The 22,004-nt window shown below is 44.7% G+C and overlaps 1 protein-coding gene across 5 annotated transcripts; it reads left to right on the top strand.

Moving 5' to 3' along the window:
* Window positions 1-4,087: 4,087 nt before the first annotated feature.
* Window positions 4,088-21,362, top strand: NFKBIZ (NFKB inhibitor zeta). Of its 5 annotated transcripts, none has more exons than XM_084532724.1 (12): window positions 4,088-4,243; window positions 13,752-13,894; window positions 14,789-14,825; window positions 14,930-15,036; window positions 15,154-15,917; window positions 16,354-16,459; window positions 16,791-16,937; window positions 17,270-17,333; window positions 17,929-18,098; window positions 18,716-18,826; window positions 18,940-19,107; window positions 19,807-21,362. In XM_084532724.1, exons 2-12 carry the CDS (start codon window positions 13,766-13,768, stop codon window positions 19,858-19,860), a joined length of 1,857 nt encoding a protein of 618 aa, XP_084388850.1. In that variant the 5' UTR covers window positions 4,088-4,243; window positions 13,752-13,765; the 3' UTR covers window positions 19,861-21,362. The 5 variants fall into 5 exon arrangements, with proteins under 5 accessions (XP_084388850.1, XP_084388849.1, XP_084388848.1 ...); XM_084532723.1 differs by lacking the exon at window positions 4,088-4,243 and adding an exon at window positions 13,015-13,364 and having other exon boundaries at window positions 13,755-13,894; window positions 14,933-15,036; XM_084532722.1 differs by lacking the exon at window positions 4,088-4,243 and adding an exon at window positions 13,015-13,364 and having other exon boundaries at window positions 13,755-13,894.
* Window positions 21,363-22,004: the final 642 nt, after the last annotated feature.

Below are 22,004 nucleotides of genomic sequence, written 5' to 3'. Positions count from 1 at the left end.
GGCTTTCATCATGTGTCATGTGCTGCTCTGTGACTCAGAGGAGGTGAATAACTTGCCTCACATGACACAAGTGCCTGGCACTGAAGGGACTGGAACCTGCATGGCCAAGAGTGAGACTGGAGCCCTGCAATGCCAGGCAGATCAGTAGGAGGCTCACTGGGAATGGCAAAGAGCTGAGACCTTAGGGTTTTTGATCCAGTTGAAATGGGTCTTGTTGTGTTTGTCCTGTGGTTTAACACTGCATCCTCAGTTAGCAAGATTTTGGGTAATTTCCAACACATTCACTTTCCTATTTACAACACAAGACCAATGTATTTGAAATGAGGGAAATGTTTCGTTATCTCCTTGAATCTGGACCTGAGTCTCACCTGAAACGTTAACAACAGTGCTAGTCACCCAGATCTGAGCTCTCTTGTTAAGTAACCTAGCCCTGGCAGTGCCCCTCGGAATTTGGCAGTGATGAAAATGCTGTCCAAGTTACTGCATCCTCCTTCACTGTTGGCTTTGCTAGCCTCTGGTGGGCATATTACATACTTTTTGAGGGATGAAATAAGCTGGTGTGCTTTCTGGTTCTGTCATGGAGAATTGCACAGGAATCTCTGCCTGGAGTGGAGCAGAGGGAGACTGTGGGAGGCTGCTAGTGAATTAAGAGTGTTTGAGTTGTTTTGTATGAGCCTCACATGCGGATAGAGCACATACTAAACCCAAGTGAAAGTACACCATGCACTGCCCCGCGTCCCAGCTCTGTCAGCTGGTATGGGCTTAACAGATTAGTGAATCATTAATGCATGGAGTCAGAAGAGGGTTTTGAGGCACTGAAAAAGAGCCGGGGATGACTCTCAGATGAAAAATATGAGCCACAATGTAGTAGTCTTAAAGCTGATGCTCATTCGTTTTCTTCTAATTCCAGAGTAGCTGCGTCTTGAAAATGAATGGCACAAACACCACTGGATGAACCTCTTTTATTTGGAGCTCAGTTTAGAATGAAATTCAGTTGATAATATAGATGTTGATAGAGAGCCCATCTCAAATCTCTTTTTCCTGCAATGGGGAAAAACGTGTCAGACTGTGTGATCTGACAGCAGGTCCATGCTATGGCTGTCTGCATTCCTCGCTTCAGCCATCCATTAAAAATTTTGTCTGGCCTCTCCACTTGCTGTTCTCTCCTTTCCCTGGCTGGCCCTGAAAATAGACAAGTGTCTATGAGCTGCCCTCATGCTTGGGCCTTCTGCACATCTGCACGAGCCTGGGTTTTGTGTTTTGTTTGTTTATTTATTTATTTAGGTCCAGCTTGATAAAGGGCTCTTCCTTTTCACTTTGTCTAAATATCCATCACTGTTTTTTTTTTTTTTTGCAATGATGGGGACTAGGTTTGTGACAAGCACTACTGCTCTGCCACAGCGGGGCAGCTTGCTCTGAAAGATCTCCCAAAAGAGCTTCAAGGTGGGACCTGCATATTTAGAGCTCAACACGTGGGAGGCATCGCAAAAGTACCTGAAGTAAAAGGCAGAAGAACCAGGACACGCTGAAACTTTTTTTTTTCTTTTTTTCCTCACCATCCTGCACTCAGTTCTTTCCACTCCTTCCTACCCTCTATTTTTCCCTGGGACAGGTGAGTCACGCTTTCCAGTCCTGTCTGCCCTTTTTCTCTGCCTGAATCAGATTCTCTCAGGGAATTGTCACTTGCCACTGGTAAGGCAGGTATTTCTGTCTTAGCTGTTTCTTCCTTCTAATTTTTTTCTTCCCTTTCTGTTTCATCTTTATCGATAGTTTTTGCCCTCTGTGCTTGTATTATTATTTGTTTCTGCTCTCTTCTTTTTCCCTTCGCAGCAATGAGTAAAGTTAGAAATGAAAGATTATTTTTGTAAGGAAAGATACTGTCTTAAAAATCTAATAAACAAATCAAGAACTCCAATAACAAGCAAACATTACAATTATTTTCATTGTAAAATACATCCAACATATGTGTGTTTTCCAAAAATTTCATATCCACTCTTTGAAATGTACATTCTGAGTCAACAAATTTATTGCTAACATCCTGCTGTTCTTCTATCCTGATTCTTTTGTCCAACAAGTACTGCTACAAGTAGATATTTTGATTTCTGACCGAAATCATGACTCTTCCTGCTGTGGTACACATCAGCTGTTTGTCCATGGCTTTGTCACTCTGCCCTTCTGCCCCCCAGTTTCTATTTCTTGTCCCATTTGTTTTTTCCTTTTCTTTGCAGCAAGGACCGCCTGTTTGTCCAGGTGAAAGGCAATCCTCCTAACGCTGACCTCTGCGTTTGCAGCTGATGATGAGTGTCTTCCGTGGCTTCAGGAGACAGAGCTCCCGAGCTGCCCTGGTTCAGGAGGCTGCCACACCTGGGGAGAAAGGGTTAGAGAAGGTGGATGAGCAGAGCGATGCTCCATGTGCTTCTGCCATTGGTGGTGTAGGTCCATCTGTGCCCTCTCTTTGCAAAGAGGTGTCTCGGTACCTTGTGAAGGCACTGCGAGGCCAGTCGGGTCTCCAACTGCAGCTCCAGGAGAGAGCTGGGCGAGGGTTGGCCTGGGGCACTGCCCTACCACGCGTTATACGAGACTGAGGGCACCATGGCCCTTCAGCTACCAGTCAGCCAAATTGCAGCCCTGGCTGGAACAAAATCGCCTTATTTCAAAGAAAAGTATTATCTATTGAACATGTTCCAGTGATATAATGCATCTGAGAACAGGAAGGTGGAGCCCACGCAGCATTTCCTGCCTGCAGGCGGAAGGTTTCAGAATGATCACCTTTGGGAAGGAGTTGTACGTCTTTCAGCTTGGTGAGGCAGGAGGAAGGTGGGGGTAGTGTCTGATGGTGGTTTTTATTCTTATTTTTTTTTTTGAACACTGACATTCCAGTACAGCAGGCACTGGGGATGCACAGGGCAGAGGGATAAGTGGTTAAGTGTTTTTACCTTGTTGGTAACAGTATGTGCTAACTGCTTGGGAAAGGTTCATGAAAAGCAATGAAGCCAGGGAATGTTTGCCCTCAGATCTGGATGTCCTCCCCTTGCTTGCCCTGTTTAATAGCCATGAGACATCCTGGCATGTGCCACTGGTGAAAGGAGTCAAAAGGCGAGGGTGAGTCATGTGGAGCCCCCGTCCTTTTAGAAAAATCCTGGAACTTCTCCCATTCTGAAGGTTGGTGTATCTACTGAATCAAATGACTGTTTTACATCTGATGCATCTATGACTAAGTGAAATACTTTGTTGTTGTTGTTTTTAATCAGGCTTCTGATTGTGTAGTTTGCACAGTGTAGGTGATGCTAGCTTCTGTGAAACTCATCCCAGCTTTTCCGAAGGCAAAATCCCACTGAAATCCAGGCAGTGTCTAAAGCGAGATGTTTTTCTGGGCTGACTAATGAAGGCTGAAGTTGTTTTTTGTTTGTTTGTCCTAAACCCACAGGACACTCTCTTGCTTTCTTTGTGACTGCTGCACAGGCACTCCCTTGTCCAGATCACCCTGTAGTGCCGTGACAGGAAAGAGTTATAAAAACTCTTCTTGCGGATGTACCCGCAGTACTGCAAACAGAAGCTGGTCAGGGAAGAGAACCCAACTATACCAGGAAAGAAATCCTGCAGGGCTGCACGCTGTGAATTTCTGTTCACCCCGTTGTTGTCTAGACCTCTTTCACTGCGCTTGCCGTAAAGCTCGCATCAGCATTTTTCTAGCCCCTATTTGGCAGCATTACGCCAGCCTGGGGTTTCCTGCCAGCCTCTTTGGCAGGGGAATGTCCCTGACAGGGCTCACCCTGCCTGGGAAATTCCACCCTGCACAAAAAGTCCAGGGAGCCACTCTCACACCGCCCTCCTCCACCCTCCCGCTTCCCCTCACATGTCATAACATTCCCCCCGGCCCTCCCCAGTCAGCCGCGGCCAAAAGATAAATGGTGCCTGAGCCGCTGCCATAAAAACCAACCCTGTGGGCACCCAGCCTGGAGGTGCAATAAACTTGGGACAACTTGGGGTGTCTTTTTTTTTTTTTTTTTTCTTTTTTGTTTCGTGACCAGAAAGCCAGAGTAAGCAGGACATTTGTGAAGTGGGAGGGAAAAAAAAAAGTTTCCCTGCTGCTGCTTCTCTGTTTCATACCGTTAAACCTCAGAGGAACTTTTCAGTCATTCACACAGATGGGGCCATAAGGGACGATCAGTTGCCAGTGGGGTGCAAGGAGCTGCCTTGTTTTCTATAGAGCTAACTCTAACTTCGCTCGTCAGACATGAAGGTACACTATTACTCTACTTGCCTTATTCTTTAAAAAATGTCATTATTGGAACTACATGGGTTTCTTTTTATTGTTTTCACTCCTAATAGCCTTGCAAGCGGCTTGTGCTCTGTCTGCTGATGTGTGCTTTGGGGTTGGGTGTGGAAGAATGGCTGTTTTTTGGGAAGGTAACGGGCAATAAACGTGAGGGCAGAAACCACAAGGAGTGGTGAGATTGCTGAAAGCCCGCAATGGAGCTAGGGATGAAATGCAAGTGGGACTAGCTACAGGTTTTATCTCTAACCAACCTGGATGTTTTGGGCGATTCTCTCTGAAATAAGCTCTTTTTCATGGGATGGTTTAAAGCTCTGAAGAGTTAGGGTGGATGGGAAGTGAAGCTCTGAGGGCATTAAATGGAAGAAACATTCAGTGGAAGCAGGTGTTTTGTGTATCTGGATTACAGTTTCTTTTCTGGCTGCTAAATGGTAATTTGGGGATAGCACAGCATCACCAGCACACCACCCTGCCCAGACTCAACGGGACAGGAGTAAAATTGTTGTGGTGCATTCAGAGGGTGACAGCACAGCAAAACGTGTATTAAAAATAGAGATCTATGCCTGCCTCCTTGTAATTTAGCAAAACTCTGTGGGAATGAAAAGAAGTGTAACGAACCCAAACTTCACTTCAGAATTTGTTACGCTAAGCGGTTCAATAAACCAAACCGTGAACTCCTTTTCACCCCATGAGGGTTTCTCTGGCTTACCACGTGGGGCCGATTATCGCAGCGTCCCCATCCGTTACCTGGGCCTGCACCTGCCGGGATGGGAGGCAGCTTGGTGCTACACTTCTGGCACAGAACAGGACGTGGTCTGCATTTCAGACTACTGTAATTTGGGGTATGGCTGTACCACAGCATCACATGAGGCTGGTGTATGGCATGTGGGTATTTTCAGCTGGGACATTGTGGCTTGCCTGGAGGCACACAGGGAGCAGGGAAAGGGCCGTACCCTGGACACTCCGTCAGCCAGTCTGGGGGCAAACATCACCTAGGGACATGGGGAACAAGGCCGTGTTCCTGCTCCAAGTTACACTCTGGTATCAGCTTTGATCCTGGGGCAATCGATTTCTTTTTGGCTGCCTTTTATTGACTTTCTTTACGGAAAGACACGTGTTTCGCTTTGCGTTTAATGGAAGTCGAAAGGAGGAGGGTGCGTGTGTGTGTGGGAAATGCCCTTGGGTGCCTGGGGCTGGCCACCGGTGAAGCTCTGGGCTGCTTTGGGCCATGGAGCAGCCTGGCCCTGCACACTGCTTTCCTGGCACATCCCTCCTGTCCCTGGCCTCCTGGAGCATCAGGGTGGCACGGGTGGCCCCAGCCCTCCTGTCTGCTCTGGGCCTGGCCTCGCTGCTAGCCTGGGATATAGGGAGCAGCAAAATTCAGGTCTGATGATGCTGCCAAAAAAAATGGGCCTGATTTTTGCCTTCCCAGTCACATGCTCATGAGACAAAATGGGTAGTAAGGCAGAAACTAGAGCTGCCTTTAGTTCTGCTTTCTTTGTAAGAAATTGGCAGGAAATTAAAAGGAAATATAAAAATCCACGGCTTAGCTTCTGTGAAAAAGCAGTGTTCTGTAGGACAGGATGTGTCTGGCTTCGGTCGGTGCGTCTCCCCAGCTGAGAACCGAAGGAGAGAGCCAAGGTGTGGGAAGACAATTTTGCATGATGCCCCACTGAATCAAAGGGTTCATTTTCAAATTTCTTGATATTTTATGCTAAGTGCTGCACCATTTAAATATTACTGTTTTTTGTCTTTACTGTCCATTGACATGGATTTCTTTCTAAATGTGTAGCAACTGGCTGTCAAGCATGTAGAAGCAAGAAGGGCATGGCATTAGTATCCTTTTCATGATATTTATTTTTCATATTTATGTTGTTTATGCAAGTGTAGGACATATGATGCTGAGACATGCGGTAGCAAATTCTGACCCATAGATAGCGGTGATGTCCTGGCTGAAGATGATTGTACACATGTATCTCAGGATAAAACCTGCCCTAGAATCTGCAATTCATCCCAAGCACCAGGAGTTTTTATACTGCTGCTTGGAATAAACCTAACAATTTTCCTTACCATAGTCAAATTTGACTTATCTGCCTTGGTTTAGGTGCTTTCTGAAGTGAAAATATTTCCTGTTTATTGAATTTTTGTCTGACTAATGGAGGACAACTCCACAGCTGAGTTTCAGGACTTTCCTGAGGTCAGATAGCCATGTGATTTGAAAGCCGGGATTTCTCTAGTAACTGGAAGTCTGAACAAAGGGCATTTAAAATCTGTAGAATGAAAACCATAGTGAAACAAGGTCGTGACACAAGACGCGAACAGCAAGGGCACGTGCTCCAATAAGCTTTGCACTGTTAACACTCGTCTTTCACTCAGTGTTGCCCTGTTTCTGCCTGGGATTTCCTGCACACCCATACGCTCTCTGGGGCTGAGTAGATGCTCGTGTGTGTAAGCTGTGTAGGGCTGTGCAAATCAATGCTGAGGCTCCCTGCAGGTGTTGACCTTGCAGCACAACTACAGCACGGCTGACTTGCATGCATGCTGTCGGTATGCCTGGGATGTTTGGCCAGGTGTCAGCCCAGTTGGACCTACTGTGCTGTAGGTGTGACTGGTTGCTGCATCCATGAAGTGAACAAAGTTTCAAAATCTGCCTGGACGACATTTTTTTGAGCAGAAAAACGTGTTTGGGAAGCCTAGTTGTATGGTAACCTTAGCCTTGGATAGCCTACCCATTACTATCTAAAAACTGAGAGACTAGAAATGCAGGGTCCTGGGTAAACTGAGGTTTGAAAAATGTTATTTTTCTGGGTTCAAGTCTCACTAAGATAAAGCGGTTTTTCCTGTACTAAAGAGTTGAATGGCGATGCTGCATTCTGGGAGACATCTCTGCATTCCCTGTGAGAACATGATTTTGTTTTACTGGGGATTGAAGTGGTCCTAGTTTGTGGAAGGTACAAAGACTGAAACTGAAGTCCGCTGGAGACAAACCCACTGTCGTGGCTGTAGCACAAGCTCCTGTCTCTGAGAGCAGACAATAAACATTACTGTGGGGTTATAATGATAGATTTTGGCCCAGGTTGGTCACCTGAGTTAGAAGGGAAAAGACCTTCAGCGTGACACATAAGGCTTGCATCTTTAGACCTGTGATGAGGCTCCTCAACAGCACCGAGAAACAGCACTAACTCCCTTTCTAACTGGGATACTGTAAGAAGCAAAATATTTTGAGGCAAGAACATGCATTTATTTACCTCATCTATGTACACACCAGTATCCTTTCCAGCTGACATGTGACGTTGTCCTTTGCTATGGGGAAAAAGCGTCCTGCTCCATATTTATACGCTGTGACATCAGCAGTGCGTGTATTTCTTAGCAATGAGTTCCTACTGCAAGGTGGTAATGAGCTAATGAGATAGAGCAGCTTATGAGAAAACATGACTAACCAGGGCAGTGAGTATGTTGAGAGGAATGTCCACAAATATAAGGTGTAAAGGGAGACTGTTTACTGGTAGAGAAATCAGATCAACTTGTGCAGCTTTGTAGTACTCGCTGTGTTTGGCATTTCTTTTCCTCTGTACTGATTTCAGCTGCTTTATATACACAGTGTGGAAGAATCTATTTAAGAAAACAGTTTTTTTTTTTTTTTTTTTTAATATCAAACAACCTGGGAGAAAAAAGCTGAAGTGAGGGCATTCTTTGGATCAAAGCAGCAAGCCCCAAAAGATACATGGTAAATAAATAGTCTGAATTTTCCTTTAATATGAAGAATTATACATGCTCCCTTTTGAAGTTCAGGCTAATCCTAGAACAGCAGTCTTGGAGACCAACATTGAGGAAAAATGTAGCAATACAAGTATAGCGAACAGGTTACAGACACAGGCTCCTCTGTACTAGCTTTTAGAGCAAAAATGTGTCATGGACCACTTCCAATTTGCTGACAGGTAGTCTCTTAAGCTGTTAAAGCAAACACACTTATTGATCCTACAGAGCAGTCTTTAGGATTGAAATAGTTACGAAGCTTTTATCTCCAGTTTTCTTGATGCTGTTCTAAAAGCAAGTTCGATGTTGTGTTGGACTGGAATCTGTGTGCTGCATGGAAATGCTTCTAGCACACAGAGGTGTGGCAGCTGTGCTCACACACCTTGACTCAAAGTCTGTAGCAGGAGGCTAATTATACCAATTTGAGAAGAAGCAACATTTGACATCCATACAGTAAATATTCACTTGCATTAAGCAACTGGATTGTAAACTACCATTTTTATTTTCAGTTTAAGAAATACCACAAAGGTCATACAATTCCAGAAGTGTGTTGCAAAACCAAATTTTTGTTACTAGTAGTTTGTGCTCTGCCACTTTACCTAAAGGCTCGCCCTTGTTCTGTGCTGCCACTTAGGACAGACTGAAGAGAGTTTAGCCCACTCCCACACCCACCAAACTGGGGTTTGCTCTGAGAGCTGTCACGCTCCTGGTGCTCCTTGCTCTGTTGGGAGTCACGGAGGCAACTTACACACAGTAAAGGCAAAGCTCTGCTTTTGGGGCTTCATTAATTTACTTATGGGTTTATTTATTTGAAGACCGCATCGGTTGCTGCATTCAGCCCAGTACGTGCCCCAGGACCAAGCAGTGCAGGCATACCGATGCTATACAGGCTAGCCCTTTCCCTACAGCAGGCTGGCCAAATATATAAAGCGTAACCCTTTTCTGTGGTCTCTTTCAGAGTCCTCCTCAGGACATGTTTTCCTTTTTTTTTTTTCTTTTTTTTTTTTTTTCAACTCTGCCTGCCTGAAATAATGTGTCATGGCCAATGCTGTGCTGCTTTTAAAACAAGATGTTGTTGCATGTGTGACCTGGAGCTACAGCTCCGAGGGGATTTTTCTGAGGGGGAAGATGAGGAAGGACATCTTTTTGGAAAGTAATATAAAATAGAGGAAGGCAACCAGCACAGCCTTGCCCACACTAACTCTAGGGAGCAGTCCCGGAGCAAACCATGCCCAGGTTTCAACCACGGGAGCTGGTGTCTTTGCTTTGTAAGAGATCCCAGAACTGAGCTCATATAAGTGCACTGTTACCAATCCTGGGACTGGGATATGAGAGTAAACTGTGGGGCCACATCGTTTGACCATACAGACGTAGGGGCTAGCTTCATTAGATTGGCCATCACTTACATTTGAAGCTATAGCGGATGATGCAGGGTGTTGAGAGGAAGTATTTGCAAGCATGCTCAAACCTCTGCCTAAATTTTGCAGCCTAGATTTCTCAGAGCAGAGAGTGCGCAGTACCTCCTGTGTTACCTGTGCCGCGGGGCTTTGCAGGGCTCATCACGCCTGTTTCTCTGTGTGACGTTAAGGCAGTTCTGTGGGAGTTTTCTTTCCATCTTTTTTCCTGCCACTTCGCAATATGGCCTGGAAGTCCCCTTCCCCTTCTGGCTCAGGCAGTAAAGCTTGTGTCAGAAAGCATAAACCAGAGATGGTTGAAAGCTGGACAGAAAAAATTCTCCCTCAGTCTGAATTTATGTTATCGTTATTAAAATGCTGTTCTCAGCATGAGGACCCAGAAATGAGAGAATACCTCATGGTTATAATAAAAAAGGGTGTTGAAAATAATGAAAGTGTGTTTTAACAGAAAATCCCCAAAGCACTGAAGAGGCTTTTTGATTTTACTTCAACTTAAAGCAGCAGCTCAGCTGTTTCCTTGTGCCAAGGATACAGTTATTTCAGGCCTAATGGATGGAAAAGCCCAGTACAGCATCTCTGTTGCATATTTGCTCAGTGCTGGCTCTCAACAGGATAGCAAAATGAAGACCTAACTGATTAATCTAGATGTTTAGTTGGTAGCAAAACTCAAAGGTGTCTTTCAACCGTTACAACTTTTGCAATGAAGGGAGAAGCCCCGGACAAATGACTGCAAATTTTGAGACAGTAGGTTTTTTGTTGTTGTTGTTTTAATCTGAATTTTCATATCCTTCTGAAGTAGCTCCCGGGTGTGCACAAATCATACACCCAAAAGCAGTGATAAAAGTTGTTTCAGTTATCAAGCGTACTGGTATAACCTAACCAAGACAGATTAGATTTAATTCAACAATACTTGTTCAGGCTTTATTCTGCAGTGAGCTAACAAGCTGAGGCTTTGGTCTGAAAACAAATACATTTTGTGTCTCATTTTTGCAGTGGTCTGAGATATGGATATAAACATATGTCACCATTTGCAGGTGTATTTAAGACAGGTTTCAGGACAAATGTTGCTCATATTGGCCACTAGTTGGCATTATTGATACATCGCAGTATATGTAATGGCGCAATAAAAACCTGCGAGGCCAGTGCTTGGCAAGCTGAGGCATCCTCCTCTGTGCAGGCCTCTCAGACATCAGCTCTGGAGCTTGCCGGATTATGCTGCATTACCCTCAGCCAAAAGAGGATGAAACTGCCTGCTTTGCTGCGCCCTTGCAGCTCCTTCCCAGCCGACATCCCTCCTCCCTGGCTTGTGGCTGTCTGTACAGGCTCTGCCAGCTCTCCCGGCAGGAGAAGAGGTGACGAGCACTTCTGGTCGCTACCCTGCCCGGGAGGAATTTTCTTAGGCTGAAAACGTCTGCCGGGCTTTTGGTCACTGTGGATGTTACGTGGTGTTTGGGCCAAAAGAAACGTTCGAGGTCTGCAGCATTAATAATTACAATTTGTAAATGTAGCAATAATTTGCCAGTAACTTGCACGGAATACTTTGAGAGTTATGAGGTTGCTGGGAGCCAGCTCATCTTGTGCAACATGGGCGTGTGTATTTTTGAAAGAGCCTTTTGTTACAGAGTTTGGTGGAATTAGACTTGTCCTAATCTGCTTTGACTGGGAGTAAGATTTATGTCAAAAGACCTGATAAATAAGATTTTGCTGATGAAACAACCATGAGTTAAGGTATCAGAGTGTTGCCTGAAGTGGATTTTGCTTAGTAAAATGAAAGCAAGTCAACAGTTCAGCCTTCAGTAGAGTTGAAACTTCAGAACAGAAAAGAAATTCCACACCCCCTTTGCATTAAGGTAAAAACCTCATTAAATTGTTTTACAGAATATTTTCTATTTATATGTAGAGGCTAATCTTCAATTAATCAGTTCCAAAATGATTACGGAATAGCAACGATAAAGATGTTGCTCATCCCTGCCTGTATGTGTTCTGAGGGCCTTCCATGACCTAGTAGAATTAAAATGCGTGGAATACACTTTTGGTTTGACATTCATTTTTACCCTTGGCATTTTTAAGGGAATTACAGACAGCTACAGCACTAAATCTAATTCTTTCAATTACATACTTCTCGGATTCGTGTTGTTGTTTGGTTGTAAGAAGACAAGATCCAGACGGATCTGCCTGCAGAAAGCTGTGTTACAGATCCTCCTATCAGTCACCGAGGGCACAAAGCGCATTCAAGGGCTAAGGCATCTCTGATCAGCAAGTGCTTTTTAACAAGGAAATGCTTAAAGTATCTACCTAAGGCTAAGGTATCGTAATTGAGATCTAAGGTTTGGAGAACAACGGAGAACAATCTTCTCGCATGTTTAAAACATACTGCCTGATTTCACAGATCCTTGCTTGCATAAAGAGGTTCACTGAAATCAGTGAGAACACTCAGTTAGGAGATAGCTGCTGATTAGGTAACAAAGGAATTTTTACCTTTATTAGACTATGCTATTTCTGGCACAATGAAGTGTTTGACTTGCCTTCATACGTCACATTTGCAAGTTTTACTGTGACTGCATAAATTTGTTCTATGGCTTAAAAGCACACACAGCTTTCTGGAGTAGGAAGCTGTAGATAACTCCAAGTGAAACCCTGTCTTCACCTGACAAGGGAAGAAATGTTTGAATAATACAAAATAATTCCCTCCTGCCTCCTCATGGCTGATTAATATAATTTCACGTTGCACCTGTCCCATGTTTTTTAGCACAATTAAAACATGTATAATAATCTAAATTATAGACCTCCAATCTACATAATATGCTTTAGAAATACAGTGTTGTTTTACTGCATATTTTTTGGGGCAGCCACTGTGCTAACAACATCCTAATCACAATGTCGTGCAGACAAACACACACGCTTGTTTTTTAGAAGACGATGACCTTGGTGGTAGATGAGAAAGGAGAAACGTGTTTTTTGGGAGATGGGGGGAAGCCTCCCTGGTGAATGCGGGTCAGAAGTCACCGGTGCTGTTGACATTTGTCACAGGCGCACAGTTTCACCGCCTTTAGTTTCGGCACCGTGCGCCTTGCCCACTCCTCTCTGCCGGGCTCCGGCTGCCTCACGGCAGCCTGCTGCAACCTGAAAAACAAACATTTTCCGGGCCTGCCCGATGCCTGCTCCACGCTCGGCGGCGGCCCAGGGCTGAATCCCCCGAGCTGTGCCAGAGAATGGGGTTGGGGTTGGGGTCGGGGGGGCCGCCTCGTCTACCCGCTGCCCACCCCCTGGGGGCCGCGAGGGCCGCCTCGTCTACCCGCTGCCCACCCCCTGGGGGCCGCGGGGGCCGCCTCGTCTACCCGCTGCCCACCCCCTGGGGGCCGCCTCGTCTACCTGCTGCCCGCCCCCCTCCCTCGGGGCCGCCTCGTCTACCCGCTGCCTGCCCGTCCCCGCCCCGGGCGCGGCCGCGTCCCGCCTCCCCCCGCCGCCCTTACGGGAAGCGCGGCCCCTCCCGGCCCCGGCCCCGCCTCTGCCGGCGGGGAGGAGCCGCTATAAGCCCGGCCGCCGCGGCCACCGCCCCCCAGTCCTCGCCGTGCCGCCCTGCCGTCCAGCCCTGGCCGTGCCCGCGCCCGCCGCCGCCGCCGCCGCCCCGCTGCCCGCCGCCCTTCTCCGCCGCCGCCGCCCGCCGCCCCGCGGCACCGCCATGATCGTGGACAGCAGCCGCGACGCGGCGCCCGATGGCGGCGACGCCGGCGCCCTCAGCAGCCCCATCAACCTGGCGTACTTCTACGGGGCCTCGCCGCACTCCAGCGAGGGCAGCTGCTCGCCGGCTCACTCCGCCCCGGGCTCGCCGGGCTCCGACTCGGACCTGTCGGTCAGCAGCCGCGGCGGCGGCCGCCGGGACTCCTCGCGGGGCGGCGCCCGCCCCGCTCTGCAAGGTGCGGCCGGGCGGGGGGCGAGCAAATGGCGGCCGGGGGGCGGGCGGGGGGCGAGCAAATGGCGGCCGTCAGGAGGGGTGGTGGTGGTGGGGGGGGGGGGGGGCTGAAGGAGACCCCCGCGTCTGAGAGGGCCTGGGAGGGTGACGGGAGGGAGCGGTGACCTCAGGGCCGGTTTTTGGGGTGGTTTCCAGCCTTTCGACAGCTGGCGCTGCGATGGGGAGGTTCCGGCGTGATTCAGCCGGAGGAAGTGGCACGGAGGGGAGTGCGCTGCCGCGGACGGGACGCAGGGCTCTACCTCGCCTTCCATCACTGTGTCTCCTCCTGTCTTTATTTCTCCCCTGTTTTACTTCTTAACCACTAATCTCGGCGTTTCGGTTCGTGTCCCAGCAGTGGAGCAGCACATGGGGGGAGGAAAGCAGCACAGGGGCCCCTTCCAGGGGGTCCGCGTGAAGAACTCGGTGAAGGAGCTCCTGCTGCACTTCAGGAGCAGCAAGCAGATGTCCTCGGGCACCGCCGCGGAGGACTGCAAGGTAACGAAGAGCATGTGCCAGGGCTGACATAATCGGGCTTAATGATTGCTGAAGCTGGCAAAAAAGAAAAGGAAAAAAAAAAAAAAAGCATGTGATAACAGTAAGAATGTGGTAGAAGTAACTTTACGGCTTTATCTGATGTGGATGAAGTCATTGTTTTTCCCTTTCAATACACGGTGGAAGAACAGAGCCGGAGGAAATTAGTGAGGCTGTTTACTGTAGGAGAGGGAGGCACTTAAATGTTCTTATTCAGCTTTATTTTCCAAAGGGAGTTCGGACCAAGATGTGTTCGTGTTGTGAGACGATGATAATCCCCTGTTAACTCTGAAGTCATGAATTTTAAGAGCAGGGAGTCTTTCCAGAAGAGAATCACTTGGCAGCTTGTGGTGCTGCTGCATTCCTCTAGCATAAAGGCGTATCCCAATCTGGAAAGATAGGAACAGAAAGGTGTAAGAAATGTTTGTAAAGAAAACCCTCTTTAATCTTCCAATATCCTGTTTGAGCTTCCTAGTTGAGTGTTGCCACAGGAAATTTCTTGCATAGGAAGCTTTACAGCATTTGAGAGAGGTAAACTTGGCAGGTTTACGTTAAGAAAAATCCTGACACCTCACTAAGGACGTTGTCTGTCTCTAGATTTTCTTGAGTTCTGCGGTATTGTAACAAATAGCTTAAAAAGCCTTAAGAAAAATGGCGGTTTTAAGTTCCATAAAACTCTTTACGTTTTCTAACCTTAATTAAAGCAATTAAATTAGGGTTACATTGCCGTGTTACTAGGTTTATTCTAAGGTATATTCTCTATTTATAGAAGCAAGCCTATGTTTTTGTCTTCTTTTATTTTCCTACTGAAATAACATTATAATAATGGGATAATTTGGAATTTTTTTTCCTCAAAAGGCACAAGGAGGATTGGTGAACTACGAACAGTACACAGGTAAGAAAAAAATACATGTATATATTATATATACTACAACTATATTTTAAAAGTAGATAGTAGGAGTAATCTCCACGTGGATTGTAAATTCCTTTTCTTTTCAGCAGAGCTGAAGAGCATCCTGGGTCACGGTGGCAAAAGAAAGGCTCCTGAGCTCCTTTCTGATGGACCTTCTTTCAAACGCCAAGCTAATATTCACCCACACCTCCTGGTAAGCTTGGACTATTTTTTTTCTAGTGCTTTTTGTTTTCTTTTGGGTAATCAAAAACTGCTAGCTAAAATAATGCCTCTAACTTGCTGGTACTTGTTTGGATTCTTTTTCTGACAGACACCACCCCAGACACCGACTTCAATGGATAGCATGGAGGAGACACACAAAAACGAACCAAAGCATGACAGCAGTTCTGATCTGCTCCAGAACATTATAAACATTAAGAATGAGTCGAGCCCCGTTTCTCTGAATACAGTGCAGGTTAGCTGGTTGCACGGTGTCTCCAGTCACAGTTCGCCTGGTGAGCAATACCATGACAGTCCAGGAACACAGACTTTTTCCCCGTCCCAGAAGTACCAAGCATTCCAGGATCACACCTCCCAGAATATGCTTGATCCTCCCCAGCATTACCCGTTTCCTTCATCGCAGAACCAGGAGTTGTCACAGAGCTATACTTCGGATGCGTCTCTGGAGTACAGGCCCTTTTCTGCCAGTGACCAGTCTCCCAGCTACCAGCCGAATACCTTTGAGAGCCATGAACTGCAGTATTGCCCTCCACAAAGTTTCTCCTCCCTCCTCAACGATTCTGAAGGCTCGGAGAACATCTCTGCCCCCCTCCAGCCGCTGACGAGTGCCCACCCGCAGTCTGATGTCAGCTCCCATGCTCAGAATTTCAGCTTGGCTCCCAATAATATCTGTGGTAGTCTTGAGCGCAGCATCTCTTTGGCTGCTTTGAATGTCTCGCTACCACACCAAAATGTTGCCAGAAACACAACGCAGCTGGGCAAGTCATTTTTTCAGTGGCAAGTGGAGCAGGAGGAAAACAAATTGGCTAACATCTCTCAAGACCAGTTTCTCGCAAAAGACTCTGATGGAGACACGTGAGTGCTGTTTATCTCAGTGTTTCCCAAGTAGAAGGTTGGGGAATACTTCTGTTCAGGTTTTGGTGGACTACTGGGTTTTAATGAAAGCTGTTTGATAGCAGTGCTTGTGTCATGAGCGCAGTGGTTTCGGTAATCATGGTCTCACTGATGGGCTGTGATGCATGCAGTTGCAGCACATTTGGTAGATAAGGTAGTTGTATCATCTAATTTCAGGTACTTATTGTTAGATTTTTATCTAGTAAATTGAGAGAAAAAGATTCTAATTTAGATGTTTGAAATTACCTTGGGAGGAAGGTGCTTGTGTTCCCGTCTTAGTCACCCAGAAGTCTGAAGCTGGCAGTATAGCACCCTTCCCATAACGATCTCTGGATCTCTGTAGTGATTTGAGCCCCAGGTTGTATGGTTGTGTAACTGTTTTCCCTCTTTCCTGCAGCTTCCTTCACATCGCTGTTGCCCAGGGCAGACGAGCACTCTCCTACGTTCTCGCAAGGAAAATGGCTGCTCTGCATATGCTGGATATTAAAGAGCACAATGGCCAGGTGAGGTTCCCAACGTCTGTGTGCCTGATCTGTGCACCTGAGTGCTCTGCATGTCTGGACCTTGAGGAGAATGTGGTGAAATGCTTATTTAATATTAACCCTGAGATTTAGTCTGCATACTAATACTAACCTTGAGCTATTAATACTTCTTGGGATCACCTTGAGCTGGGAAAACTATACGCTCAACTTCATTTGTCCTGGCTTCCTGGTATTCATAATCACTGCTTAAATAGTACCATGTAGCTAGCTAGGCTTTGTGTTTGTTTTAGTTGCTCCTTCCTGTTAGAGATCAGATGACTAATAGTTGAAATTTTCTTCTCAATGTTTGCAGAGTGCTTTTCAGGTTGCTGTGGCGGCCAATCAGCATCTCATTGTGCAGGACTTGGTTAGCTTGGGGGCTCAAGTCAACACCACAGACTGCTGGGGTAGAACACCATTGCATGTTTGTGCTGAGAAGGGACATGCCCAGGTCCTTCAGGTGAGAAGCCCTACTGTAGCTCTTAACTTGGTATTAGCTGTTACAGAAAATTCCGAAAACACCACGCTTCCCCTTATCTTTCTGTAGCCTTGTAGATATGTCTCAGGGCTCGACAGGCGTGATTTAAAGTGAGCTTGAATTTGACTTTTAAGGTTCTTGCCAATGTTTTTGGAGTAATGTGGTGGAATCCTCTGCTATGTGAAATCAGTAAAAAGAAGTTTCTTTTTAATGCTTTTATTTATTGCAACTTTGCAACAAGGCTGTATACAAGCTTGAGGAAGCAGTATGTGGTTTGGGTAGACCTAAACATATGCCTGTTCCCACTTCTGTAGGCAATACAAAAGGGAGCCATGGGAAGCAATCAGTATGTGGACCTTGAGGCAACGAACTACGATGGTAAGTAGTTTGGAGCTTATGACTTACAAAGTTACTGGACGTTACAGTGTTTTATATGTGAATCTAATTCTGGGTGAAAAGCAATAAAATGGGGTATAGCTTTGCCAGGTTGAAATTGGCAATTACACTCGAAATTGTGTTATGATTGGCATATTTGTCAGATAAAAGCATGGTTATCCTCTGCCTGTTGGGATCTTTCCTTCTTCCCTCTGACTGACTGACACATTTGGCGCAGAGACTCTAGATGGTAATGGGTTATTGTTTAAAATCTGTGAGTGCCAGTGGTGTGTTAGTGGATAGAGAATGCAGAATCTCTGGCACCAGAGAGCTGCTTTAATTGATCGTCTTTTCCATGCAGTAACTTGTTCTGAAATAGATTTTTTTTTTTTTTTAACAAAGTATATGAGAAGAGATTCTTTACTTACCTGCTAGCTGATTGCTTCCCATAAGTTGGTACTTAACCCTTTGACTCACAACCCAAATCCTGAGCCATGCAGGAGCAGTCCTTATCGCTTGGAAATGTGGAAACAAGCAGCCAGTTACTAATTCTATATTGCACTCATTTACTAATGATGATTTTATTTTTCAAATTAAGGTTTGACAGCGCTGCACTGTGCTGTTCTGGCCCATAATGCTGTGCTGCATGAGCTGCAAAACAGTCAACCACCTCACTCTCCTGAGGTTCAGGAGCTTCTGCTGAGAAACAAGAGCCTGGTAGAAACCATTAAGACTCTGATACAAATGGGAGCTTCTGTTGAAGCAAAAGTGAGTAAAACAGCTTTCTGTAAGGTGTCAGATCCCAAGAAAATAGGGAAGCAGATCACGTCCCTTTACCCCATGCCACATCTCAGCCCACTTATTACAGAGGAAGTAGACTGATTTGAAAGCTTCCTAAGCAACTTATATTTTAATTTACTCAAGTGGAATGAAAATGTTGCGTTTATTAAGAACAAGATATTATCAATGCAAATGAACCATGGGAAAAGGGAGGTCACAGTCTAATTTCTGGATTAAGAATGATGCTACACCAGTTGCAATTGGTTGTGTCTTAAAAGTAAGAATATGTTTGGAGCATTTTGAGGTATCTGTAGTAATAGGGTGCTGATGATACCCTGTTCTTAAACTGTACATTCTAATTACATGCTGCTACCTGTCCAGTTTAGATCAGTGTTGGGCAGATCATTAGTTGGTATAACACTTGTTTTTTTGGCTATGTAAGTTTATTGCTAGATGAGGTGTGGTCTGTTGTTCATTAGATGATAAAATATATATTCAGACTGACTTTGAGTATAAATACTTCTGTTCAACACTCTCGTTACTCTGTTTTGTTTATCTGCATGCTCAACCTGGATAGGTGAAACTAAAAGTTCCTTTCTTGATAGGATCGCAAAAGTGGTCGCTCAGCTTTACATTTGGCAGCAGAAGAAGCGAACCTGGAGCTCATTCGTCTCTTTTTGGAGCTGCCCAACTGCCTGTCTTTCGTTAATGCGAAGGTATGGTGATTTTCCTGAGTGCAGATATAATCTGGAATGTATGTGAGCTGGTCACTATAAGTGTCCTGAAACTCTTGCCCCTGCCATTTCTTCATGGTATTTGTCTTCTACAGGCTTACAATGGCAACACAGCACTTCATGTGGCTGCTAGCCTGCAGTATCGGGTGAGTCAGTTGGATGCGGTTCGCCTGCTAATGCGAAAGGGAGCTGATCCAAGTGCCAGAAATTTGGAAAATGAGCAGCCAGTTCACCTGGTTCCCGATGGCCTTGTAGGAGAACAGGTAAACAAAAAAGAAAGCACAACACACTAAAATAACAAGAACCAAAAGAAAACCCACAAAACCCTCCTTTCCCATCCTCCCACTGCCAACCCAAAAGCTATATTCTTCTCAACATTTTTCAGGTTTTGAGTTGCAACTTAAGGAAAAGATTTAGCAAACGGCTTTTTCTTCAGAGGTTTTTGGTTTTAATGTTAGGATCAGAAAGAATGTGCAAAGACCTGAAATTGTAGATTTCATTTGTAGCTTCTTTTGTCCCACCTCAAAAGCTTTTTATGTCAAACTAGTATTGAGAGTTTATTTTTCTCAGTAACCTTGAGGAATATGGGAGGTAATGTGCCTTTTCATGTTGATCTCAGTATGGCTTAAGATCATGTTACAAATTATGATCAGCAACCAAAATAAAAATTTTGAGGCCTGAATAACAGATGAAGAAGATAGCTCTTTCCTAGGAGCTGTTGAAGTACATGAAAGAAGATAGCCCTTGAGCTAAGGAGCTAATAACCTAAGCAACTCAGTAATTCTATTCTATTTACTTGGTTCAAGTCTTGTAGAATTGGATCAATTCTTGTGTAACTGAATTCAGAATCTAGTCTCAGATAAATGAGGAAAGCAGAACTAGAAATTATTTTTTAATTTGTTTTTAAGTTTCTGACTTCAGGATGATAAATGCTAATGCTTTTGTCTTTTTTTCTCCTCTAGATAAGACGTATCCTGAAAGGGAAGGCGATTCAGCAGAGAGCGTCGCCATTTTAAACTCCATGTTTCTTGGAGTTTATCTACTTTACACTCACTGTCAGTCAGGCAGTCCTAATGTATCTGTAAATAGACCATTTGCCTAGTGTTGGCAAATGTTAGTTGTTTCTATGAAACAAAAGTACTTTGTTCACTATCATATAGTGGGTTATGTACGAGTTTAAAAAAAAAAAATCAAAAAAAAATCAACAAAACAAATCAATCAAATTCTTCCGATCAAATGGGAATGTTTTCTTCCCATATATGTGGAAACTTTGCATGGATATCTGAATTTCATAGCTACAGCAAGACTGATTTATTTTAAACAGCCATACAGCTAAGTTCTAGACAAGGATAATTCTACAGTAGTAAATCTTTGTCTGGAGAGGGCTGATACATGACAGCATTGCAGAGTTTTTTGTTTGTGTTTTTAATAACACTTAAATACTAAGTGCAAGAGAAATCAAGTATTTTTGAAGAGAAAATTTTATTTATATACATTTGTGGCTTTCTTCCAATGTGTTGTGCAGGATTGTACATAGTCCTTGGTGTTTTTATACAGCTGTATAGTTCTGAGTATCTATTGATAGCTTGGGAATGATCTGAAGAAGAAAAATCTTCTCTGATCTCAAACTTGCAAGTTGCATATGGAGTTTTAATACTGGTGCAAATCGGGTGAATTCTGTTATTTTTAAAGACTGAAGACCAAAATTGCATTTAAGATGGATTGTCCCTAGCACTGATTTGTGCATGCTTTTGGACTTGTTAATAAGACATGAAAAGCCATGCTTACTCAGGGGACGATATCAGCTTTTTTTGTATGCAGTAGAGGGCTTTTGTTTTGAGAGGACAGTAGATTGAGGGAGAAATGTTGTGACTTACATAGTGTATATAATTTTGTCATACTTTAAGGAATATGATCCTGTTTCAGTGAAAATATTTAGCATGTACTTAACTCTTGATGCATGTTGAAATCACTCCATGTTCCTTATACTTAAATACGTGCAAGCCTCACTAGTGTCAGTAGGACTTCAGCACATGCCTACGTAGCTTGCTGAATTGGGCTCTAGTTAATTCTAGAGACTTAGTGTTTCTCACCTCCTAAGCAGAGTTAGTCCATTCACGGTTTTACCTTATAGGTACAGTAGATAGCAAAGCAAATATTTGAAGTTAATGTTTTTCTATTTTTAATAATTACTGGGTTTTAATGCAAAATGTGTTCTAATGATGCTGTATACTTGTATTCTGTTGGATAAAACTGCCTCCCATCACTTAGTCAACAATCCACACGGCTGTAATCCAGCAGGATGTTCTTTGTATGGTCTTTGCTCTTAACTTGTTCTTGCATCACACGCAGTTCTCTTTCATAACAAATTAATTAGTCTGATTTTGCTGTTTTGACAAGGTATGTCTTGTAGACAAGCTAAGTGGAAAAAATCTAATATTCTGAGGCCTGGTTGTGATGTATTTCTTGAAGGGTCTCCTGTATCTTGTGTTTGAATAAACATGTTACTTAAACACCACTGTGGTTACTGTCTGTGATTAATAATGATGATGAAATCAAGATTGAGATAAAACTGATACAGCACAGTGATATGCGAGACTGGTGAAGGTTCATTTGTGAAGTATGAGATGGAGTTTCCTTTCCATCCCCCCTGTTGTTTACTCCTTGTTTGATGCTTTTTTTTTTTTTTTTTTTGTAGCTGGTGCTAGGGCATTTCAGGTCATTCATTGTATGGTTGTGTTGCCTCTGTATTTGGTAGCTGTGTCCCAAATGGAATTAATAGTCACTAAATCATCCAATTTGTAGGTTTTTACCTGACCAATTGATTCCTCTCTCATAGAGGATCCTCTCTGGGTGCTACTTTTGTCCCTATGTACTTGAAAGAACAGCAGTTCTGACAATCTCAGCTTTTCCCTATCATTTCTTTGCTCTTTGTTCTGACAGCTCAGATTTGAGCAGTAAACATAGCGCTGATGGAAGTCTGTACAAGTAAAGCTATATGCATTAAAAGTGTACATATAAGTGGTAGGCCATTTAAAAGTAAGTGAAAGCTGTACACATTGGAAAGACTGCCCTCGTTTCATGAGTAAAAGGGTGGGCTCTGAGTTGACCATGACCTTTCAGGAGAAGAAATGTCATGACAGACAGTGCTTGCTGAGCA

Source organism: Aythya ferina (genome assembly GCF_964211825.1).
Source record: "Aythya ferina genome assembly, chromosome: 1".
NCBI classification, from domain to species: domain Eukaryota; kingdom Metazoa; phylum Chordata; class Aves; order Anseriformes; family Anatidae; genus Aythya; species Aythya ferina.
Note: the sequence above shows the minus strand (reverse complement) of the source record. Positions and strands in the feature narration are given on the sequence as shown.